Genomic DNA, 25,947 nt, shown 5'->3' on the forward strand with positions numbered 1-25,947 from the left:
GGAGGATATTAGGATACTAATTATAAAACCGAAATAAATCATGTGATGTAAAAAATAAATCCTCTAAATGTTAAAACTTAAGCCCATTTGAAGGTGGATAAAGAAGAAGTAGGAAGAATTAAGTAGATAGGAACCCAATTAATCTTCGAATAAGTTTCCTACGAAGGCAGTCAATACAAATAATTCCCATGCAGAGGTATTCAGCACCAATATAATATGGAATATTCAATGAGTGGTCATGCAATCGAGTGACCCGCTAATTACTGAATAAACCATGCTTGCCCACAAACGAGCATCGACAACTGTAATTTACCTTCGATATTCCAATTAAATTGTGTAAACAATTTGGCATAAGCCAGAGGTCCTTAATTACAGGTGGCGGAAAGGGCCAGGATAGAGGTATGTATGTATGTACAATAATGGCTAGATGGATGGGGTAGAAGGGGTAAAATGACACAATTACCAACTGGAGTAGGCATCCGCCGGATCCGAAGTATCGCCGCAAATTGAGTGGGGGCGTGGCCAATGTTGGGCAAACATCGGACAGCTCCAGCTATATGGCTATATGCTCCGTGTAGCTCCGTGTTCTGCGGTCACGGGAACACATGTTCGCCTTCACATCGCGTCGAATGGCATGAAATTTTAATTTCATTAGTCGAACGATATAATTTAGAGACCGCAGACAGCGAGCAATTCGAGGTACTTAGTTGCAGATACTTTTGTATCTCATTATACGTATGGCTAGAGCTTTAATTGTGTTCGTTTTGTGCAGTGTGCGCATTTCTGTGCATTTCAGGAATATGCCAAAAATTCGCAACGATTTGTCAGTAAATAATTTCGAATTGTTCTCCGTCTGCAGGCAATCAAAAAAATCTAAAAAACGCGCTCGCTCAAACGAAAGAGAGTATCTGTAGAGATGTATCTTTCGCCCTCTGCACATGGCACTGGGATTGGGGACTGCGCATTAAGGACTGGGTAGCACGGCCTGGGGATGGCGAATCCGGGGATGAGGAATGGTGATGGTGTCAACAGTGCTCTGATTTATTTGAGCGCATTCAACGCTTCGTTGCAATTCGTTAATTTGCCCGTTTTCCGCCGCCAGAAGAAGGGAAGCTGCCCAGAAATATTTACCCACACTCGGCGGGCAGTGTCTATAAGGATCCTTCCCCGCCCATCCCTGCTGATTCTTGACAAGCTGCCAAAGTGCCGAACAAAGCCCAGCAGCTTTCATCATAATCAGAAAACCAAAATTACCAACGAGCCGCATAATTGTATTGTAATTTATGCCGCTGTCGAATCGGTTAAATGTTCGCAATGTTCGGTGCTCGTAAAAGATTTCAAACATCCAAACGTGACCAATGCCAATTTGCGCTCCAATCAATGGACACCTCGACACTTATGGCCAAAAATTTGGTCAACTACGATCAATTAAGCCACACACATGCAAATTATTGCCACCTGCTGGGCGAAGAACGATCGGCATATCAATTGTGGGTGCTTCGGGGGAATTGGGGAATCAGGGAACGGATGTGGATTTGTCCACAGCGGATGTAGGAAACAGTGGGGGTCACGACTGCATTGGATTGTTGTCTAGATTTTGTGGATTTTCTAAACGTAGTTATGTATTATTACCCATTTATGTACACTCTGTAATATCTGGAATACAACAATAACATTAAAGAATAAATATAAAATTATAGAGGTATTTATTTTCTTAAATATGATATGCTGAGTATCTTTAAAATTTTATAACATATTTAACTTGGCATGGCACACCTTAGAAAAATTATTGTTTATTTAATCATTGAAATAAATTAGAGGTCACCTTCTTAGAAATACGGAAATCCTTTCAATCAAACTCTCTTAAAATCTATATTAGTGCGCTTAATAACCAACTAAGCACTTCAAACCAATTAAAATTAATAGTTGTGCAGAGCTGTTCACTGGTGTGTTTAGATAATTAAAACCAGATATCCGTAGACTGATAGATGTGCAGCTAAGTTAAAGATTCAAATCGGTGAGCACACTGGAGTGTCTGCTAATGATGCCCAGCAGTCACACCCACTGGCAACTGATGTTTGAATTTAAATTGGTCACTAATATGCCTCGCGAGAACACCATCCGCCATCCTCCGTCCTCCGCCGGCGGGAGCACTCCCCCAAGGCCAAGGAGCTGGCGAAGACGGGGCATTAATGGCAGGGCGTTCTCTTCGCCAGTCCGGCGATGTCTGATTACCGAGCGATTCGAGCAGAACGCAATTACGGAGCGGGAAGGCGGGCGGTGGTGGAGGTGGAAGTGGTGCTGCTCCATTGCCGGAAACTGGTTCGCTGTCCGCACCACCCGGCAATTAGCAGCTGGCCAATGGGAGCGCGCGCCAGAGAGAGACACCAGCAGTTTGTCATGCGCCATATTGAAATGAAGGAGGAGCCAGACCATCCGTGGTGGTGGTTGCTCGGCGCCTCTGGGCTTCGACTTGGGTGCCGTACGCGTACGTGATGTCTGCTGCACTTGGACAGTCGCTCGCAGATCTCTGAACGGTTCACTGCGTCGTGTCTGCGCCGGAACAGAAACGCGTTGAGAAATTTGAAAAAAAGAAGTTAGATTCGATCGCCCTGAAAGTGTGCTTTTGAGTGGGCAATATGGAACGACCGGCCCTGCAGCAAAGTGGAGAGATCGGCACCATGGAGTCGCCCACTACAAGGTTGGCCAGCAAGCCCTTTCCCAAGCCCTTCTCGATCGAGAGTCTGATCGCCAACCAAACGCCTGCCACTGCCACACCGCCATCTCCGCCCGAGGAGCGGGATCAGGAGCAGGAGGCGGAGCAGGAGCAGGAGCTGAGTGCCCGGGCCATGGTGGCCAGTTCGGCCCTAGGACTTACCCAGTTTCCGCTTTATAATCCCTGGCTGCACGGCTACTTCGCCCAGAACCACGAGAGATTAACGCATTTAATTGCCGGCGGCTGCTACCTGCCCTCCAGTCCAGCTGGTCATCCTGCTGCGCAGCAACCACAGGCACAGCCACAACCACCTCCACCACATCCACCAACACATGCCTTGGAGAAACAGCTTCCACCCACCTTGCCGCATCCGCTGGATACGCGTTTCCTGCCTTTCAATCCCGCCGCCGCCGGAGTTGCACCCACGGATCTCAGCTACCGGCGTTTGGCCGAGCTCATGAACCAGGACTACGTGCACAGTCTGAGTGTCCACGCTCGACTGCAGCACATGGCCGCCGCTGGCAGGATGCACGAAGATCAAGCGAATACCGGCATGCTCCAGGAGCCGACGCCCCCGCAGGCCCACTCTTCGCCAGCCAAGTCCGGCAGCCACAGTCCCATGGAACCGGCCCTGGATGTGGGCATGGACGAGGACTTTGAGTGCAGCGGCGACTCCTGCAGTGACATCAGCCTGACCATGTCGCCCAGGAACTACAACGGCGAGATGGACAAGAGCCGTAATGGAGGTGGGTACCAAGCAATCAATCTCTCTGGGATGTGGTTATACTTATGAGATGATTGGGGGAGATCGATATAGTTGTTGTTATCTATATCTTAGAACTTGTCGGCAAACGTTTTAAGAAAGTAGTTACGGATACATTTTGCAGAATAAAGATTCAGTTTTTAAATATAGTCGAATAACCCATTTTAGCCATGGTTACAACTATCAGATCCTTTATAGCTTGCAGAAGACACAATAGTAATAGTTAGCATTTTTTGCTCAAGTGTAAAGCTATTGTTTAAGGCATATTGTTAACTTTTGCTTAACTTATTAAGATATCACGAAATAGCTCATCACTTTCAAAAGAGTGCATGTTTTTTAAATACTTACTAAACGTTTCTTCGTTTGCTTCGGTGATTTGTAATGAGTTCGCATTTTTTATAATGACTCCGACTAAAATTAGTTGAGCATCGAATTTCTTACTGTAGTTTTAATGATCGAGTGGGCCCATGAGTTACATACAAAATAATATGATAGTTTGTAAGCGTAATATAACCCTTTCTTAATCTTAAAGTGGATAATAACATAAGCGTAATTACCAATATAAAATTAATAATAGAAATAAATTGCGGTACAAATTGTTTAGACGCTGGACCATCCTTAGGATGCATCTAAATAATATGATATTAAATTATTTATATTCAATTTTCTTGATGGCGTTTAAGTGGTATGATATATTATTATTTAGCGGAGCGCCGCAATTAAGTCTTGTTTATTTTTTTTTATTTAGGGGTAACTTTTTCCTAAAATGAGACTGTTTTTTTTATAAAATGCGTTTAGCAAGAACAGTAACTATATAAAATCCACAGCCAATACAAGTATTTCTCGAGCTTAGTACTCATAATTTACCCCTTCGAATCCTGTCCAGTTTTGCCGTGGCTCATTTTGTCGAGCGGCGTTGTCACGGTAATTTAAATTGAGCCTGCCACGTCATAATCAAATTAGCATAGAGTGCATTAAGACCCAGTGTTCGGTGTCAATCACGGAGTGAAAAGTTTTCACAACTCCGACTTCGGGATCCAGAAACGCCACTCGTCGTCCCGTCGACCACAAAGCCACAAAGCGGAGTGACTGGAAACGGAGTGCTGACGTTTTGACAATCGTAGCGATTTGGCTTGGACACTCGGATGGAATGGCACTGTGTTCTCCCATCAACGTAATCATCCGGATCCCCCGCTGCCTGTCTGGAAACTGGAAACTGAGCCATCCGTGCCGCAAATCAATTTGCCAGCGGAGCAGCAAAGAGCGCAACAAATTTGCGACTAATATATTCATAACTGAGCGCAAGTGGGCGCAAATGGGGTGCTTTGTGGGTGGGGGTGGCCCACATGGGGGTGGCTATGTGGGGGACTGGCGACAGGGTGGCAGGGGTCCAAATGGGCAGATAAATCAGTGACAGCGGGCACTTTTGAAGCGTGTAAGTGTTAAAAACCGCTTAACCATGTACTCAAAATTAAGAGGAGTGGAAGCTGGAGTGGGATTGGGAGGACTCATCGGGTTGGCACTTGACACTTGGCTGGCACGCTCAACTTGAGTCCACCCAAAACAAGCAGATTATGTTTCGAGCATTCCATGTCTTCTGCATGAAGGGCAGCCTTCAGACACATGTATCCAGTTATAAATAAATATGTTTGCCACAATTTGTGGCACGGGCCATTTGCACCAGAAGTCCGAACTCGTTAGGGCCCCATTAATGGGGCTGCTCCAAGCGACTTGTCTTGAGTCTTGAGTCCGGACAGAATCAGCCAGGATGTGGGCTGGACCGAGGCGACATGGCTCGGCACAATGTGTTGGAGTGACTCTGAACGATGGAATTGCACTCAACGGAAGATGTATCTCAGTATCTCAGGAAAGATACAATACAATACAAAAGGGAATGGAATTTTGAAAAATAACAATATAATTCAAGGAAAAAGTGAAGTCAATGTTTGGTGTTAACTTAAACATTAAGTTTCACTTCGTTAAGTTCATTTTACAGTTCGATTTTCTCAAATGGATCCTTTCAAAATGTAGTTGAATGGATATCTTTTGATTTTTATTAGGAATAAAATTTATATTTTAATTGTTTGCAAAATGGGGAATTTAATCCGTTTTTTTGGCATAAATGTGTTTTTTAAAATTTATCAAATTTTGAAATTTTTTTTCTTAACGGATTAAGAATTGATCAAAGGCTTATGTTATGTAAGGCAAATGTAAATTAACAGTCCATTGTTAAAAATTAACATAAAGCACGTGCCATCGGTGAGATTCGTTTTTTAGTGCTTTTACGAAAATTAATATTTTTCCAAACACAAGGCCTAAACCCATCAAATTTAAAATGAATAGACATTTTTCTGGTGTGTACTTTGTGTTTTTACTAATATGTTGCTTAATTTGTGCGTATAAACATAAGGATTTGCGTATTTACTATATTTCAACTGCAAATAGAGTTTCAAAAAATGGTTGAAATTTACAATAAGTAGCACATAGTGAAAGGTTTACGGCGGTAACTTCTCTTTTAAGTAAAATAAGTAAAATATCCTGTTTATTTAAACAATAAACAATAGAATAAATGAATATTACTACTTGACTATTTAAACATTGTAACCAATATTGTAAGCCAAATACTTAATAAGTGAGGTAGGAATGCTTGTGGATTAGATGTGACCATTGTGGGATCCTTGTAATGCCGTGTGATCTCCAGGTCGCTTTCTTATACTCACGGCTTGTAGATGAGTTGTAGGATGGGAATAACTATACATTTCATGGATAATTGCTGAAATGTTGTTGTTGTTGTTGTCTTCCTTATTGTTCATCCATTGTATTTTTGACATAAACTTATGCAATAAATCTACTGTTTTCAGCCTATACCAATTCGGATAGCGAGGATTGCAGCGATGATGAAGGCGCTCAGTCCCGGCACGAAGGTGGCGGAATGGTCGGCAAGGACTCGCAGGGGAATGGCTCCAGCTCGAACTCCAAGTCCCGTCGCCGGCGCACAGCCTTCACTTCGGAGCAGCTGCTGGAACTCGAGCGAGAGTTTCACGCCAAGAAGTATCTCAGTCTCACGGAGCGCAGTCAAATAGCCACCAGTCTAAAGTTAAGCGAAGTTCAGGTGGGTTTAGTTGTTAAATGAAAGGAAAACACCCGAAGCTGATGATAATCCGTTTGAAATAGGTTAAAATATGGTTCCAAAATCGACGCGCCAAGTGGAAAAGGGTTAAGGCTGGACTCACATCGCACGGACTGGGTCGCAACGGGACCACCAGTGGCAACAAGATCGTGGTGCCCATTCCTGTGCACGTGAACCGCTTCGCTGTGCGGTCGCAGCACCAGCAGCTGGAGAAGATGTGCCTCAGCGGACCGAAGCCGGATCTGCGCAAGAAGCTCTCGGCGGAGGCGATAGGAGGCTTCGAGAAGTTCAGCGGTGCCAACAACGCCTCATCAGCACCAGGAGGAGCAGTGGGATTGGGCGTGGGTGTGGGAGTCGGCCTGGGGGTATCCGCGCCCCTCTCCCTCGCCAGGAGCATCTATTGATGGAGTTGGGCTCCTGAAGTGTGCGTGTGTACATACCTGTGGAGGCAGTTCGTCTGCGAACCGAGTTTTCTTTATGTAAATAAACAAACGAAAAATCAAATTCAAGGCGAAGTGTATTACTTTATCCATGCAGTGGATTTCCTAGCAGTTACTGAGTGCCCACATAGGCATATATGTAGGTAATGTATGCTTTGTGCCACTGACCACATGACGGCACATAAATCCTGGCGGCCCAGAAACACGCCCATCCAGGAGCCGGAAGTCGAGGCCACTCCAGGCAACCGGGGCACAAATCTCGCCTCGATGTCAATTGGAACAATTAAACTGCCAATTTGTGCGATTTAGCACGGCCCAAAGTGGCCGTTTGGAGTCGAGTCGAGTGTCGGAAAATCGAGCGTTGCATTCACTTCGAGTTCGGGTCGTCGGTCTTCATATCTGTGACTAATTTTTCCAATTTAACGCACCAAATTGTCACGAAATGAGCGTCAGGATACAGGATCGCCGAGTGTCCTGCGAGCGAGAGAGAGGGTAGACGGGAACAGCAATCACTCCAGGTGTCTCACGTGTCACGCCTCTTCTTTTGGGCTGACTGGCATCCTGGGCGCAGGACTCTTCCCTCGTGACTTATTAGCATTAGCAGCTCCCCGTGCTTTGTGTGAGTTTTTAATTGCATTAGCGACTTATTGGCTGCCTCCCGACTCTCTTGTTTGTTGCAACTCCCCTGTAACTCGCCCCTCTTCGCCACCGAATGCCTAATTGTTCCCGGCCGAAAGGCCAGGAAGGAGGAAAACCACCCCAGGGAAAGGGACTCGAGCTGGCAACTGGGAAGTGGAAACTGGGAACTGGCCCTGTTTGGTAGCGCATCACCCTCGTGTGTCGTGTATCGCAGCTTTGTGTTGGGACACGCCTCCAAGCATGGGTTTTTATTATTGCAACACTTTGCAGGCAATTTGCTGCCGGCTGCTGGATTGCTGGATCCAGAATCGGAAGCTGATAGATGGTAGATGGGCAATGGAAGCTGACTCTGCGGCAAATGAGCAGTGGCAGGATCGGGATTCGGCCACATTGGTTCAGCGAGTGCGTTACAATGGATGTAGGTAGCGAAAGGAACTCATACACAATCCCAAAATCAATTATGAGCACATACTTTGATTAATTTGAGTCTGTATGGTTAATCATCATATACCCCACATCATAAAAAGTGCACTAGCAATTCGTTGCAGCCGTACCATCGCCTCATCCTCGGGCATAGAATCAGCCACCTCTGATTGCTTGGATGTAGTGCCATGTATAGCACTTTTCGCCTTTCGCCGCAGTTGCTTTGTTGTAAATTATATCGCCATTAATTACGCGGGGATTTGTGTCGCACAGAGTAGTTAAGCAACCGAAGGCGGCACGTTAAAAATCACTTTAAAATCATTAAAAAGAAAGAAAAAAAACGGGAGGAAGTTCGCGGGTTGAGACACAAATCCGGATCCTGTTAACAGCGAAAGGGGGTCATAGTTGAATGCCGTGCTTTAAGCGGACGCACATAAATCAAGCCAGAAATGCGCGCTGTCATAATTTGTCATAAGGCCGCGACACGCCCACTTTTGCAAGGCACACATGTAGCGGAGAGGACTGCTCCTGGTCTCCTGTTGTACGGATTTTGGGGTCTCCGTGCTTCGCTTGTGGTTCGATTGCGGCAAGTTTGTTGCCATGGCCATAAACGGCGGACTTTGCAGGCCTTCAAAGGCACCGAGGACGACTCATTAAAGTGCACTTGTCAGCGGCCCAAGACGGCGGGAATGTCTCCATGAATTAGCTGCCCATGAATTGGCTGCCACTCATCGACAATCAGCGGCAATCAGCAATGTAAACGGCTTGTAAACAAAGGGGGGATTTCGCTTTCGGGGGAGCACGGGCGTCCCGGGTCTGGAGGGGTTCCACTGGCTGAGCCAAGCGATCTGTCAGTCCCCCCAAGACGGACGGTCGGGCACCCACAGCTGAAATTCCGCCGAAGAGGGAGTCGAAAAAAAAGGCAAACGAAATGCACTCACGCACCTGAATCCCTAATCAGCGGACCGCGGACTGCGATGACGATCCGTCAGGGCGGACAGGCCGCAGCTACCGGCGGCACTGCATTTGGTCATTCGGGTTTGGGAACTTTCGAGCTGGGGATCGGTAGCAGGTGGGGTGTATTCGCGTTCCATCTCAGAGGAACATATACTTTCAAATGGGGCAATGTAATATCATGGAGGAGAATCAATCAGAATCAGTAACTTTATACCAAATTCAAAAGTTGGCATTAAAGGAAAGTCATAATCTAACATCTAATTCAATGATAGTATAGCTTATAAAGTTCTCATTTAAGAAGCTGTATCTTAGAGATTCATTATCTTGTATCTTAGAGATTCACCAGCGTTATCCTAGAGATTCTTTAGCTGTATCTTCGAGATTTATCAGAATAGTGCAGTCAAATTATTATTAAAGATTTACTATTTCTATTAAATGGCTTAAAGATTTGAACCTTACTTGTGGAATGAGTAATACTGGAATATATATATTTTTAAGACAACATTTAGCATAGTATGCTTTTCTATACTTCTTATTGACTAACAGGGTATATAACTGTTCGTTTCCCTCACCTGCGTCACTGCACCCAATGGATTCGTTTGCCAGTCGAATTAATTAATTACCATTTTATGATTTTATTAATTTCCCAAATCAAAACATAAAGCATGCAAGAGGCGGCTGTTCTGGCTGTCGCCCCTCCAGGTGCTCCTCCTCCCTCTCCAGCCCCGCACCATGGTCAGCCCGCCTCCATGGGGCAGTGTCGCCGCTTCTGTCCGCCGCTGTCCGCCAATGTCCGTCCGTATTCCAATTCCCATGGCTTATGGGCACGTAGCGGCGGGCTGGTAATAATAATGAATGTAAATTGCCGCAATGAGCGATTTAATGTCTTAATTCTTTGTTGATACTGCATTTTCATATATGCCTGTATGTATGTCGCTGCTGCCACGCCCCCTCTTCTCATCGCCCTTCTCATCGAGGCGGGAGTCATTCGAACAATTTGATGATGACCATTAGCATACGGAGCGTTGAGCGAACAAAGTGCCGACCGCATGAATAATGCAGCGGGAAAAAATGAAATAATGCATTTCGAAAATATTATTAGAATGCATTTTCGAATTGATCAATTTTCAAAAGACTTTTCGCGGCTACGTTCTGGTCACGAAGGAAGCCGTTTGTCAAAATGTGTCCACTACTTCGTGCCGGCCAATTAAATATAAATATATTATATTCACCCATTCCCTCTTCGCTAGAAAGCTAAACGTTTCCACGGAAAATATTAGAAACGGGTGTCCAACTGTCTGGGATTCGGCCAAAGCGTCGGCACTTCTGAGGATTTCGAGTGGGATTGGGTTATTGGATGGCCATGGTTGGTTGGGAATCAATGCAGGAAGTATTCACTGATCGGTGGCGTATATAAAACTCTATTATAGAGATTCTACTGAAAAGATCTTAAGGAACTACCAATGTTATGGCACCAACAGGATATAGCTACATCCCCCATTTTAGGCCCACACACATTCCCTCAGCTTACCTTTTGCATAATTTGGCACAACGATCCGGCATTAATCAATGAACCCACAACCACTTCCGCTCTGTGGCAGACCACATAAATCGGCGGATCGAGATTAGGGAACACCAAGAGCCATAATAAACCAAATTGTGGCGTGTGCACGTATTTCCAGCAGGAATCCCAGTGCCTGGGTGGCCCAACTAAAGATCATTTAGGACGAGTTACGAGGCCAGAAAATGGCCGCGACTACGTGTCCTGTGTTTAGGGACACGTTTGCCGGGACCCTAAAACTGAGGACACACGTGCAGATAATTGATAAAAGATTGGATCAGATAAGATCCGAGCTGCTGTTTTGGGTAATTGATATTCCAGTCCATCGTGAGTCGCGCAGAGAGTGGGTAACCCCCGCTGAGGCACTTCGATATGGTAAGTCGAGCTCCGATTTTCCGGCCAGTGGGGTAAAAAACGGCGGACGCAATTTATGCCACAGCATCCGGATAGGTTACACCCACTGCTTTTCATGAGTTGGCGAAATAAAATGGCAAATCAAATGGAGGCAGTGGAATAATAAAAAAACCAAGATGTTCCTCGCAAAAAGAGCACATCATCGTCATATGTACACGACGCTGGGGAGCTATTGCCCAAGCTAGTGCCACGCCCCCCAAAAAGGGGACCAAGGAGACCCGTGTCAGTCTGTCTGGACTCGCTCCAGTTCCGCCCACCGGCTTCCGGGCCGCAAAGTAAAGTGCGGAGTCTGGGTTTTTTGTGGCCATAATTCCACCGACGAAGCAGCGAACTCGGACGTGGGTAGCCACCAGCCACCCACGGCCGTAATTACTAACCACCCACTGTCCCCTGGCCGCAAGCGTAAAAAACCGGGCGAAAATGTGATGACGTAGTTAGAGTGCTCGAGAGCCACCAGTGAATTGTTCGGCAACGCCCACCGCTCAGCGGGCGGTCGAATTCTGCGGTAATCATCGACGCGCCGGGGAATCTGAAATCCGGAACTGATGCTAAGTGCTGACAGCAATCTGTAGTTTGGACAGCAGCCAGCGAGTGAACATAATAAAAAAAACTAATTTAATAAATGTTCGCAGTTTCTAGAGCATTGGAAATCAATAGAAATGGTTTATTTTGTTTAGAATGAAGAACACTCACTAGCAAAATGTATAAATATCTTTTAAGGCGTACTCCATTATATCAATATCTGTATATTATATGTTCGAATTACGTATTTTTTAAACAAAATTAAACTAGGTATTTAGATTATTTCAGTTCAGTACGTTGAGGGAGCAAATATCATTGTAAAGCCAAACTTAGAAATAGTATAATAAATAGTATAAAAACATAGATATTATGAAACTGAACACAAAACAGTTCGAGTGCAAAAGCTAGACAACAAAATATTCTACAAAATTGCACTACGCATCCATTCTTAATGACTATTTTTAAACGTAGCCTCTAGCATGCACCTAAAGAACTAGAAAAATAGCCTTACACATGGCCTACAACTAGATTTGACTATGATCGCTTGCAGAAATGGCCAATTTACATAAATGTTCACAACATATCACAACATTGCAGAAGGGGAAGAACTTCCCGAAAACGATTCCTACAAGCGCTGCACACAGCGACGCACCAGCTTCGCCTTGTGGTGGCACATGAATCGCAGCAGACAGACTATAAGCAGCAGACTCACTCCATATCCAATCACGAGAACGGCCCGCTTTCTTCTTTTCCAGCGCTGAAAGTCCCGCCAGGACTCGAAGCGATTGCGATATTGCGGCGGCAGCTCGAACTTGCTGCGTCTCGGAAAGAAGGAGAGGTAAAAGTCCTCGAGCAGATGGCGCACCATCTCGTTGTCTTCGCCTCTATTGGCATCCAGATTGTCGTTGATGCAGTTAAACTTGCGCGGATTCCGACGCAGTCGGTCCAGGGACTCCACCACCTCCGTTAGATTCGACGTGAGCATCATAAAGTTGCTGTGTGAGGCTCTTTTTGGGCTGACATGGAAGTTAAACTTGGGTCGGACTGCAAAGTTTGCCGCCAAAGCTTCGGCCAAAAGTGGACATCGGACAACCAAATCCCTGGTTATTGTAGGCTAGAAGAGCAGTCAGCAGTTAATATAAATCTGTAAGATATAATCGTACGTACTAACCAAATTAGAGTCCTCGTATCGCTCGTAGACCAGCGTGGAGTGTTCGACTGTGTCCGGCTTTAAATGCATGCCCAGATTTCTGGTGCAGTTTTGAATCACCTCCTCAAAGTAGCGCATGGCAGACCAGTCGAGTGGCGGCTGATAGATGCGAGTGAGAAAGGTGCGCACCTCTCGATCCGACCAGGTGGCCGAACCATCCGTGTCGAACTCATCGAAGATCTCCTCCACACTCATTACTTTGGTTTCGCTCATCAGGAAGGAGTAGTATGCGAATGCATACTGCAGATCTGTAGGGGCTCGGAAGCGCTGATGGGCAGTGTCCAGAACTTGCTGGTGAAAACGTCGCTGCATAGCCTCCACAATATCCTTGTCGATTAGGAAGCCCACGTGCGCCAGGACATGGCGTGCCTTAAAGCCATAGGCTCGGTTTAGCAACATATTGGTGGCAATCAGAGAGTGGGAGTAAATATCGGCGGAAGACTTAAAATCCTCCTTGTGCAGCCCGTGGCGCTGTGTTGTCTGTGGCTCGGAGCTGGAGGTCTCCAGTTCGGGGTTCAGCGACATGAGTTTGGCCTTGTTAAAACGCTCCACAATGCGACGGAGTTCCTTGAGTGTGGACACATTGCGGTGCCGCATAACATCCTTAAAGTTGACAGAGCTGCGCCTGAACAGCTTTTGAAGACCCATCTGAGGAAATCGGTGGACTCTTGATTGTGGAACAGCGGCAGGCTCCACCTCGAGCACTTCTTGGCTTGGTGGAAGGACGTGGGCATCGCTCGCTGGCCCAGTTTCACTGCAGTCGCCTCCATCAAACTGGCAGGCATCAATGTTGCAGTGCCGATCGCAGGCTCCATCCCCTATGTACGTCCAGGGGCAGTCCAAGGCGCAGTCGGGCACCATCCATGCCTGGTACACGCGAACCCCCTCTGCCTCCGTGTACAAGTCTTCCGGATACAGCGGAGCTCCCAGGAATATGTCGTCGTTGAGGTAGAGAAACCTCTTAGACAGCTTTGGTATGCGGTGCAGAAATGTCTCGATGGCCGAGCTGGAGAAGGTGGGCAGCTGGTCGGGATCGGGAGCCAGCACTTCGTGCGGCACCACCGTGACCCTTTCGTAGCTGAGATCCAGCCAACTGGGAATCTGGCCATTGGTTACTATGTACACATGCCTGATCCATGCAGCGTGTTTCTCCAGGGACCTCAGAGAGTAGCGCAGCTCATTCTTGTCATCGAACCGCGAGGGATCATACTTGGAATCGAATCGCCGGATGTCCTCAATAAAGTTCGGATCCGAGCCATTGACCCACGTGTAAACCGCATCGATGGCAGTGCAGGCGCTGCTGAAGCCGCCGGTTTGGCCCTCCTCCGATGCGGAGAGGTAGTTGGCAACTATCCAGATAGCCAGGCAGAGGCCTCCAGTCACTAAAATGGAAAAAAAAGAAAATTAGTTAAGTAATAGGAAAGGTGAGCGAGGTAACTCACTCGTGAGCGTCAGCAGCTTCAAGCGAGACTGGAGACGCAATTGTTCCATGGCACGCCGCATCCTTCGCGGCCAGCGGCGGCGCAAGCGCATCCTCAAGTCCTCAAATGGCACATTTCACACACAATTCCCGCAGTAAAATCATAACAAACTTTGTTTTCCTGCGGGACAGTGTGGCCGTGCTACAGCTGCGTAAAAATACTAAATGGAAAGAATAAAATAAAAACATTACTCGGGTCAAATCGAGCTTGAACAAGGAATCAGTGTGAAAAACGAATACCTTTAGATATTTAATTAAACTATTAGTAAGAAGTGCGAAAGTAAACAAATTGCTTTTAAAGAATCAACATGTGGAATTAAAGGAACCGGTTCCGTTGACAGCTTCCAGCTGGAAAGGTGTGTGACGGCGCTAGATGGGCACCGAAGATCTGAACCTTATTTGACACACTATGCTTTCGTATATGTATTAATTTTGAAAAAAAAAACCAATTAATGCAGTTCCTGGTGCAAATATCCAATTAGGCTTTACAAAAAGTAATGAGAATAGAATAATTTTTTTCTGGTATTTTCCTAATCTCACGCTTTTGGTATTTTTAGGCAACACTGTGGTCAGCTGGTGCGCATCACATGACCGTCATAAGGTTTTTTTCTCACTGGAATAGGCGACGTCGTGCAAGGCAAAGCGAAAATTTTCACCACCATTTTTCGTTTGTAGTTTCAGTTCACTTTTCGGTTGGTTTCTAGTGCCTCTTGCGTTCTCCTTGGTTCCTTACTTATGTATTTTTCGTTCTCCTTTGTTTCTATTAAACCCCCACCGAAGTAAGCGAATCCAGCGCGATGTTGTGGAAATCGCTGATTGCGTTGTGCGTCATTGGGGCTGCCGTGGCGGAGCAAACGCCCGTCTTTCTGTGGGGAGCCAACAGGTGGGTGAGCGCCCTCACCAGTTGAATGTGAGTGTAACGAGTGCCTTCCTTCTTTTTTCCCAGTGTGGCGAAGCCCTCCCTGAAGACGGTGTCCCAGGTGGAGTTTGCCGAGCAGTTGGCTGCATTGCTAGAAGATCACATGGTCGTGGCCTTCGAGGAAAATGGCGTAAGTGCTTGAGCACCCACTTATGTAGCTAGGCTTGTGACACTTGTGTTTATTCCCCAACTCAGCTGACCAGCAAGGATTTCCTGTGCTCCAACTCCCAGGCGCAGTCCTGCTACGCCCAGCTGCAGGGAGTGAGCCCGAAGACCTACTACACCAGCGTGGAGAACCCCTCGGAGGCACTGCGCTCGGTGGCCGCCAAGCGCGAGCACAACTCCATCGATGCCAGCGGAAAGCTGACCACGCCGGCCAAGTGTGCCGTGGGCACGGCCCTGTTCGTGACCTTCGAGGACGCCGCCGATAGCCGGGAGGCCAGTCTGGAGTCACATGGTGGGTCAACATTAACGTACTACAAAGGCGTCAATAAGAAACACTAATTTAACAATGATTTAACCCCATTTAGACGCCGCCATCGCCGCTATCAGCAAGCAGTTCGAGTGCAAGGTGGCTTATCTGTACCTGGCCGCCCCCTCCACCGCTCCTGTGGTGCAGCGTCGTACCCGCCGTGACACGGCCGCCACCACCGGCGGCATCATGTGGAAGTCGACCAATCAGTTTCAGATCTTCTACACTGCCCTTCTCTACAACGGCAACCCCATCACCGTCACCGACCTCAAGCTCTCCAACGCAAGCTCTACCAAGCTATCCGTTGTTATGGACACATCTGACGCCAACAAGCCAATCACCTTTGACGTTGTTTATAATGGCGGATACTTTAGTCTGAGCAATTTGGTCTACGACAATAGCAACTTCCGCTCCAGCGGCGTGAATGCCCCAACCACGTTCTCCTACTCGTGCGGCAACCTCACCCTCGAGTCCTCGGCCGTCAACAACATGTACAACACCCTGAGCTTCAAGTCCTTGCAGCTGCAGGCTCCGTTCGATGGTTCGTACATGGATAACTTTGCATTCGGCGATTCCTGGGACTGCGTGGGCTTCGTGACGCCCGGTATCCTAATGGGACTGTTTGTGGTCCTCCTGCTGCTGGTCATCATGTTCGTCGGCGTCTGCTGGATGATGGACATCAACACGATGGATCGCTTTGACGATCCCAAGGGCAAGACTATCACCATCAATGCCGCCGCCGAGTAAACCGGCTACATCATCGGTTCACACCTTATTTGATTGTTCAATGCGCACTCAATATTCATTCCTTTATTCCTTCAGTCTATCCACATGTATATGTTAACGAATCAATACTTAATACCGTACTCGCATTACACATAACACATAACCGGGAAATTAGTTCTCACAATTTGTATCGTATCCGTAATTTTCGCCGCCAAGGATCCAGTTTACGTTCAGCATCACAGCGTTGCTGATTCTTGTCGCCGACAAATTGCCTGAGGTTTTGCTTGCACCGACGCGACATCCAGTATTTCATTTAGAATAGCCCCTAAATGTCGTTTATCGAAGGAATTTTAAAAGACGCACATGTGTGTGTGTGTTCGAGTGCGCGTGTGTGTGTGCACATGGGCAGTAAATCTAATCTGAAGTATATCTAAGTGTTTTATAGTTTCTTGTTTGGCGCAAATATGCGAGACTAATTTATGCCTCTGTATGATAGTTTGTCATTTGTGCAACCCTCCTGTTCGCAGGCCCAACGAAAATAAAGTTTTTTTCAATTCTGTTACAAATGAAAAGTTTTTACTTTCGAGAAGTCGATGGTTCTATGCCCTTACTTGCAGATAAATATATTTTATATTCGAAATTGAAATAACTATAACTATAAGACGATGAAGAAAACTGATAAATCTTATGAAGATTCCGAGGTAAAAAGTCACAAGTTTGTCAGCTTAAGATAAAGAAGTTGCATATAGCCTGGTTGTTATTGTCATTCTGACTGATTTTGATTAGGAATTACTATATAGTCACATAGGCGAAAGACCCATTTATTGGCTGGCATCCAAATAGTTGTTAACAACTTTTTGTGTAGCTTGTTTTGGAAACAATTTCAATTGAATTCTCTGGTCTTGCAGTGCGGAAAAAGTCATGGAAACAAATCAAAAGTTTAATGGAAATTTATTGAGTTGCATCGACGGGGCTTTCGAGAGATACTCCTCCGCTTTCAGATCCAAACTTGATGTTGAAACTTTGCAGCTGCAGCGGAGGAAACCCATTTTCCCGGCTTTCATTAAGTTGCTTGGCCGGGGTGGCAAAAAGCATTGTTTATGACATTTTAATCTCTTGTTTATCCGCTTGACTTTTCCACTTGCCTGCGGAGTGCAAAGTGGAAGGCTGCATCCGCCTCCGCCGTCTGGTCAAGGCGTGCGTAAAATAAACTCTCCGGCAGACAGCGCAAAAAAGTATGCTACGGCTGCGAGGCACCAAAGAACATGGCCAAGTTGGGCGGAGCTGGGCACACGGATGTATGGGTGCCTGGGTGTATGGGATTTGGGGCGCTCAAGTGGATGGGTGGCTGTGCTCTCTGAGCCAAGAGGACACAGTTGACTGCACTGCGAGTGGCTGGCAGGCGCTTAACGTTTTTGTTGCATTAGAAACAGGTCAGTGCGTCATGCACACAAATGAGCATATGACCCAACTGGAGCGCAGTGCCGCCGTCGAGGAGTGCAGCGGGTCCGAAAACTTGCGCCAAGTGGGGTCCTGGGAACTGCGATCTGGGCGCTGGCATCGGTGGATGCCATACCCTCGGTGCAGGGTATCCGCCGCTCTACGGGGTCCGAGGAAACAGTAATTATGCATAAGTCAACACGCGGCATTCGTAATGAACTCCACTCAAAGCGGAACGAGCACTTTGCGGACTCGCAGCCATGGCGCAAAAGTTCGCAAAGTTTTTGGCAGCCGAAAATGTCGCCAACTTGCCAGCTGCCGAAAGTTTCTGGCCAGGCCCAAAGCGAGTCCTCTATGCGCCCGGCTGTAATATGGCATGTGGAAATTTGGACGGATGTGGTCACACGGATAGCACCCTTGGCGTGCGAACTTCTCATAGGAGTTTCCCATATCCTCCTGCAATGTGCTAATAAATTGGGGTTAGCAGTATATGCGAATACTTCAAATATTTCGAAAAACAAGCAAAAGAATTATTTCCAGCATTTAGGAATTCAGGGCAATCGAGGGTGTATCACTTGGATCTTGTTTCGTTTAATTGTTGCTAAAACTTACATATATATCATTAAATAATAATCAATTCGGAAGCTTGAACGAGCTGACATAGTATGGTACTTAAGAAACTACTTGTATATCATAGATAATACCACTTACATATTGGAACTAAACATTTAAATTTTACAATTTATTTCAATTGATTTATATGTAAGTATAAGAAGTACTACTTTCTATTTCATAACCAGATTTTTGTATATTCAGAATGTCAAAATGGTTAATATTGCAAAATAGAACATTGTTATAAGAAAATCTTATATTATAACTAAATGTTTGAGCCCAACTGTAAGAACTTGCATGCAAGTGGGGTTCTTAACCCGGCCGACCGTAGGACCTTCCTGCTGCGAGAACGCCTGGGGCCAAAGTGTCGCTCATTCCTCGCCAGCAGCCGCAGGCCGTAATAAACCCAGCGGTCTACAAATTGCAGCATTAGGCGGCACAAACAGAAATGGCAATTGCAATGGGAATGGGAATGGGTGTGGGAAGTGGCCAACTTGGCGGGAATGGGGCGAGTCCAAGTGCTCGAACACATGTCCTGCTCGACTGGCACAAGAAGGACGACCGGAAAGTGCACCCAATGCAGTTTGAAAAGTTGCTGCCCGTTTGCTGTCATTAAGCTGAGCCAGTGCGAATCATTAGGCACCGGAGCAGGAGGATGAGGAACTGGGAGCTGGGAGCTGGAGAATGGAGGAGGCTCGGATCTGGGAAGCTTAAGCCAAAGCCAAAAACAATGAAATCGCTGCCGGGCGAGCGGCTTGAGACAAAGTTAATGACGGTATTTGTGCAGTGCGGGAGTTCCCGCCACCCAACTGCCCCCCACTTCTGGTACTTATCTCCACTAAGTGGATGTGGAACTGCTTTGTAGGGTGCGGGCATGGTTAACTAATAAGTACGCCCGACCGGGCGACGGATTGGGCGGCTCCTCAAAGGGGATTCCCAGTGAAGCGCGCTAATGAACTCATTTGTGGCGCTATTTTGAATGGATTCCAGGTTGAAGGGGATTGGGAACAGCTTGGTTTAAAGGCGAGATAAAATATGGTATTGGCCATTTTATTGCTAGACAAGTAAATTTATGATACGATGAGACAAAGTAATGAGCCAAGTAATATTGTCCATGAGAAATGTAACTATTTGTGCAAATAACTTCGTATCTCACTGCCATTGACCACTTGCCAATATTGGACTTTCTACTGCAAACCGACAGTAATTTGATTGATTTTCGACCAAGTTCTAGCTTCAGTCCTCCGCAAATTTTCCACAGCCTCAGCCCACTGACCACTGACCCACTGACCACCACCCATTAACCTTTAAACCGACAAATCACTCTCAAATTCCGAGCCAGTTGACCTCAAATTAAGCCCAATCGAGTTGGCCGGAGGATTTTGCAACTTGGCAGCACAGATAGAGAGTTTCGATTTCCGGCCCAAGGAGCTGGCACTGGGATGGCTCATCCATGGTGGTCAGTGGGTGGGCGGACAGACATTAATTAGTTGTCATTTTTAACAATTGAGCGTGACGAGGGAAAGGAAACGTTGCCAAACACCGAACTTCTGTGTTTCTGCCGGGCTTTTGCAAATTAACTGGGAGCAGTCTTGCTCCGGGGCAGGGGAGCATGCGGAGAAGATAAGGGCTGAGTTCCACTTCCGTTTCGAGTTAAACCAGAAGCCGTGACAATTGACAAATGATGTTGGCGCCGTGTGACGTGTGACAGATAAGTGCCGAAAAAGGTTTACAACTTTTGCCGACAGCCATTTATTATTGATGTGCGCACGCTGATGTCCCAGCAAATTAAAGCCGCCGCCTCCAGTTGCCCAGTTACCCATTTACCCAGCTACCCATCTATCCAGTTGCCCAGCTATCCAGTTATCCAGCGGGCCGGCAATTAGGCAACAGCTCAGCCATAATGACATGCAAGGGGATTAGAGCGCATGGAGCCGCACAAGACTGCACCACTGGCCAACTTGGAGCTCAAAGCTACGGCTTAGGGTGTAATCCGGAGCGTGTAATTCCTCCGCTGACCTGCTTCCACTGCCCACCTGGCGAGGTGGGGCCAGAAATTAATTAGCTCACCAGGGGTCGGGTAATAAGCGAGGGAGCACTTCATAACCGCCGGCGACACTGCCAAGCGAATTACTGATTTGCGACTTTAACTATCCAGAGAAACGTAGCTTTGTTTAAACAAAAACTAAGCTGCAACTTTGGACAATTTGAATTATTAGCGAGTACGAAAAGCTAGAAGCAGTTGGGAATTATAGCGTCGCGAGCGTAATAAACTCGAGAATGCAGAACATTTGAAAACTTTTAAATGAGTTTTTCATTGTTAAACATATTTATTATATTAAATGTGGGCAATGGAACATAATTATTATATTAAATGTGGATAATGGAAACATATTTATTATATTAAATGTGGGCAATGGACTGTTTCTTTCGATTTAGGACCAATTATATGTACAATCCCCTCAGATTAGGGACAACCTTATGATGTGGTGACATGGACCCGAATTAATGCAAATTAGGGTACTACATGGGGCATATGTAAATGTTTTCGGTGGCAAAGCCGATTAGCTTTCCCACTGTGTAAGACAAACCCAAACACGGCGAGTGGATGACGAGGACGTACTCATCACCAAGTGTAAATAAATCGCGCTGGCAGCTGAATGGAGATATATCCGTACATGTACATATGTGCACATGTGTATCTAGCCACACCATCTAGAGGCAAGCAGATCAAGTGCATTTTTATGTAAATCCATTGTGTGGCAATGTGAAAATGCGTAGAAAAGGCGACACGAGGGAGATTTGCATAGAGCGCTTTCGATTTCCACTCCCATTTCCATTTCCATCGAGGGAAATTGGACTAGAAAGGCGTTCTATTTACATCTCGTCTCGGAAACGGGGATCCCCCCTATCGCTCCCCTCGACTTTATTGATTGAGTGAGTGAGCAGCGGGCACATGTGTGTGCAAATCATATTCAATATTTTGTTTGTTCTCCGCAAACACGCCAGTCGACTGAGCCCATACTACATATATATGGAGGCTATAGTCTATATAGACTTGGTTTACCGATTGCTCCGGCAATTGTTATTGTTCTTTTGATTGCATTTGGCCCACTGACTCGCTTTTCACTCGCAGCCCATGGACATGGTTGGCCCAAAATTGAACTCTGCCCAACGTCCACACAACTTAATCATGCTCCATGAAGCAGGCACCGGGATGCAGGGATCCTAGGAGTCAAGGAGGCTAGGATCCACCACCATCTGTCTGGCTGGCAGGCAAGCCGCATTTGTTGAGCTCGTACCTTTTTGTGTTGCCACAATGTTGCCGCAAAAGTTTTCACATTAAAACCGTTTCATGCTGGCAAATTGTGAAATGAGTTAGCTGAACTGCATCCCCCGAAAGGCAAAACGCTCGTGCCCGAAAAGTAAAAGTTCAAAATGGCCAGAGTGCCGGAAATTTACTTTGTTTGTCCGGGTAATATCTTTGCAGTCCCTGAATAAATAATTTTATTTCACAATTTATGGGTAATCAATTACCAGGCTGTTGTTTGCAGCTGAGAGCATGTAATCTTTCTGATATAATTACGCTAAGTTCAAAATAGTAATATAAATACTCTGCTGAATCAAACTAATCGTGCTACTAAAGTGAACACAAAACAGTATGTTTTAAAAGAATTTATTTGGCACAAAAAATTCAACGTCAAAGTGTTGTTTAAATAAATAAAAAGTACGTGACTGTTATTAAATTCCCTTTGAAGTTTTTTAATTTCTCCGGTCATCCGGCTTTAATTACCTGAATTGCAGCGATCACGAATCCTATGATTTGCATTTCTGGCATTTAAACTGCTATCAAAGTGTCAACGAGTCTTTGTTGAGCGAAACTCGTAATTGAGCCTTTTTGCAGATGCGTATTGAAATTGAATTATAGCCCCATTGATTGGCAAATATTGGAGGTCAGTAAATAAAACTTATATTAATTTAAGTTGCAGCTTAATTAAAATTTCACTGCTCCACCGCCCAACCAAATGGAAATCCCCCCTTCTGAGTTTGCTTAAACTCCCTTATTATCTGCAGCATTTAAAATAGTTGCCAACAAGTTTCTCGGTTCAGAAGCTGAAAGGTGTAATCCCATAGAGGAGCAAACAAGTTTAAGTCACCTGAAATTCAGCATGTCCATGTCCCAGCATTTTGTATCGCATATACACTAAAGTTGCAACTCCATAAAGCCCTCACTCTCCACTCAACTGGTGCAGCCTTGTCAGCTTTGTTCGGCTTTTCTGATCGCCATTATACGGCTGCTTGGGAAATGCTGCTCTCACATTTTCCGCTTGCTTTCCCCACAGCATTGCCCTTATTATTTCCCCTTTTCCCGGAGTGACCATGGCAGGATGCTCCTGCTCCTGCTGCTCCTGCTGCTACCTTTTGTTGTCGCTGCGAGCTGGCTCATGCTGCTCAATTCCAGTTAAGAGATAAAATTTTTATGACATCACTTTTCTTTTCCATTATTTATTCGGCCATCGTTGCTGCTGCTTCCTCGACAATCCGCTGCAGATGATGAGCAACGCCATCGCCTCGGGAGTTTATAAACTTTATGTTTATTGAAGCCATAAATTGGTAGTGCATATGGTTCGGCACACGCTCTTTGGCTCCATCATACATTCTACTATTCGAGGCTCGTACAACACGGCGTATGCGCGATGTAACGCACTGCATGCTGAAATGGTCCTTTAAACAGGATAGACACATTGGGGTACAGTGCTGATTTTAAGGATAATGTTACTTAGGTTTGTTTTTCGAAAATTACCCACTCTTCTGATAGAACTAACTGTCCAGCAATTGAATTAGCCCGAATTGGCCACAATTTTTGTGCGAATGCACAAACGCACAGAAAATAACCAAATTAAAATCTGAAAATTTGCCAACTACCACAAAGGGATCCCATTAAAATACACTAAAAACCCATTAAATTCGAATAAAATCCAATTCAACAGTTTTTTGTGTGCGTTTAATACCATAAATCAGAAAATTTCGCAGACGCACAGGCACGAGGAAACTCTTCCATTCGCATAGACCTATAAAATAGGACAAATCCTTGGCTAAGCTGCCACTACCAAAAGCCAAACAATGCGAATTGTGCGTCCGTTTTTGCCCAGAAGTTTTGGGCCATGGTATCTGCAGCTATCTTGGGCTATCTAATATTTATAAGAAAATAAAGAAAAAAATATTTAAAAATCTTAGTTGTTGCACATCACCCTCCTGTTGAGTTATCATAAGAATTTAGTATTTATAGGTAAGTTCTTTCAACCATTTTATTATATTTTATTAAGCGGTATTCTCCAAGCCTTATACTGCCGAAACATCCTTGTTGTTTGTGTTTGGCAACATGTAAATGCCCAACTTTGATGTTGTTGCTCCTTGGTGTTTTGTTTTGCGGTTTCAAACCATTTAAGTGCCGCACATTAATGCCACTCGATCCCGCCCCCTAATCTTTCCCCTTTTAAGCCCCATTGGCAATAAAATCGTAAAATTCAGCCCGCATACAAATCTCGTTGTCAGATTTGTTGGGGGTTGTCCTGGGCAACGGACATATCCTGTTTTGACAGAGGAAACAAATTTCGGTCGAACCCCAAATCGTTTGAGCGATGCGTTTGATAAATGCATGCATATGCATTTGCTCAGTTGCAAGTGAAATGCATCTGCGTATGTGCTTTTATGGATTTATTATATTTAAAAGTAGAATTGATTAATTATATATATGATATTAAAATATCATTTCTAACCTTAAGCCTTTAATGGTACTTGGCATAATTTACCATCAAATGTAATATAATTTAATCATACCTTAGTTGCTGCCTTTGGGCGCAAATCAGTCGGATTACATGCGATCGAAAAAGGATGCTCTTTTATTTTGCCGTGCAACACTATGCGGCAGCACACAAAGTAAGCCTTCAGGACAGAAGCGTGCGGCAGCTTAGACAGTTTCTGGGACTGGGGCGGAATTATTTTCTTTGAGGTATTTCCAGGTGCCAAAACACAGGGAAACCTGCATATACGAATGCGAACACATGTATCCTGCCACTCCTCCGGAAGCTGTCATAAAAACGGAAAAGCAGCTGGCAAGCTTTGCAAAGGCAAGTGCATCTGCTTCAGCACCAGCACCAGCTCCTGCTCCTGCACCCGCTCCTCCTCCCGTATCCTTATGGCTTCTGGGTGGGACGTACATACACCTCCTTTGATTGTGCTCACCGACAGCCAGACAGATATATTGTCGGCCTTACCCAGTGCAAGCACTTTGCCAGCCATCGACTGTGGCCACAATAAAAGTGAAAAGCGAAGAGCGCACTCCGGCCATTGCATTGGCAAATGCCATAAACGTGTTGGTCTCCGGGGGCCGACTGTCGGTTACCATACTGCCACTGCCCCAAAATGCAACTGCAACTTTGCCGTGTTCTCGGCTGCTCCGGCGGTGCTGGGACATATGTATGTTTCGGGGGAGCAGCGCCAGCGCCACTCCTGGCCAGCCCATGAATAATGGCCATGGAGCAGGGCAGCAGCTCCGGCGGCAGCTTATTGTGTGAATTATTTGCGCTATGTGTATTAAACTGCAGCTCAAGCTAATGCATACCCCTTGAAATACAACTGCACAGAAAGAATCATAACTTTCAGATTGTTCTGCTATCAAGAAAATGTGTTCAATGTCATGGCTACTAGCATGACAGAACTACTACAAATTTAAACGCCATCCAATTAAGTTTGAAATAAGAAAACTAACAAATTTTTTTTTTGCAGTGCCTGCATGTATCGCTGCAATTTTCGAGCTGCGGCCCATGAGGCGTATGCGTAATTTGATTTACAATGCGAGTATGGGCCTCATTTAATGTGCGAACGTGGATGTGCATCTGTCTGTGGCTCTGACTTTGGTCGGTTTTGGCCTAATGGCCATGAGATCGTGTTAACAGCTTTGATTTGCCACCAACCATTTGATATTGCACTGATGGCATGGGATATTGAATTATGCCAGTATGATAATCATAATTTAATCCCTGTTCGGGATGCACCACAGCTAAGTTAGATTGAGTTGGAAGAGGCCATTATTCCGCTTAGTTGATTTACGATTGAGCCATGTGGCAGGAGGGGTTCAAACCACGATGGTGAATGGATTGTGTGCAATAAACGGAAATACCTTTAATATCATAACTGGGCGGCAAAAAGAGTGATTTAGTGAAAGAAAAAACACCTTAATTAAAGAATTACATCAGCCCGCAGAAAAGTGGTAATTAATTGCGCAATCCGCCACACCTGTTAGCCTTCGTTTTTGTAATTATTACCACTGCGGCGGTGGCCTTCGTCACTGAGCCTAATTGAATTTCGCACCGAAGGAAAACAGAAACAGGATGCATCCGTTTGAGTCGGCTGCGAAATTGAAATTACTTTAATGCCAGGCTCCGGCGTAATTGATGCCTTCAGTGCAGTGACCTGGATCGCTGTCAGCCCAAACAGCCGTGGATGCATCATGGTGGCAC

At 45.7% G+C, this 25,947-nt stretch overlaps 3 protein-coding genes across 3 annotated transcripts; 2 read left to right on the plus strand and 1 right to left on the minus strand.

Annotated features, from left to right (window-relative positions):
* Nucleotides 1–2,511: 2,511 nt before the first annotated feature.
* On the plus strand, nucleotides 2,512–7,118 carry LOC6608322 (homeobox protein unplugged). Its single transcript, XM_002033023.2, has 3 exons — nucleotides 2,512–3,462; nucleotides 6,341–6,591; nucleotides 6,654–7,118. Exons 1-3 carry the CDS (start codon nucleotides 2,640–2,642, stop codon nucleotides 7,011–7,013), a joined length of 1,434 nt encoding a protein of 477 aa, XP_002033059.1. The 5' UTR covers nucleotides 2,512–2,639; the 3' UTR covers nucleotides 7,014–7,118.
* A 4,544-nt stretch (nucleotides 7,119–11,662) lies between these two features.
* On the minus strand, nucleotides 11,663–14,404 carry LOC6608323 (N-acetylglucosamine-1-phosphotransferase subunits alpha/beta). Its single transcript, XM_002033024.2, has 3 exons — nucleotides 14,218–14,404; nucleotides 12,737–14,157; nucleotides 11,663–12,679 (listed from the first exon to the last, which is right to left on the minus strand). Exons 1-3 carry the CDS (start codon nucleotides 14,306–14,308, stop codon nucleotides 12,191–12,193), a joined length of 2,001 nt encoding a protein of 666 aa, XP_002033060.1. The 5' UTR covers nucleotides 14,309–14,404; the 3' UTR covers nucleotides 11,663–12,190.
* Nucleotides 14,405–14,879: 475 nt separating this feature from the next.
* LOC6608324 (V-type proton ATPase subunit S1) lies at nucleotides 14,880–16,936 on the plus strand. Its single transcript, XM_002033025.2, has 5 exons — nucleotides 14,880–14,947; nucleotides 15,036–15,138; nucleotides 15,202–15,304; nucleotides 15,370–15,631; nucleotides 15,705–16,936. Exons 2-5 carry the CDS (start codon nucleotides 15,053–15,055, stop codon nucleotides 16,391–16,393), a joined length of 1,140 nt encoding a protein of 379 aa, XP_002033061.1. The 5' UTR covers nucleotides 14,880–14,947; nucleotides 15,036–15,052; the 3' UTR covers nucleotides 16,394–16,936.
* Nucleotides 16,937–25,947: the final 9,011 nt, after the last annotated feature.

Source organism: Drosophila sechellia, chromosome 2R (assembly GCF_004382195.2).
Source record: "Drosophila sechellia strain sech25 chromosome 2R, ASM438219v1, whole genome shotgun sequence".
In the NCBI taxonomy this organism is placed as follows: Eukaryota; Metazoa; Arthropoda; class Insecta; order Diptera; family Drosophilidae; genus Drosophila; species Drosophila sechellia.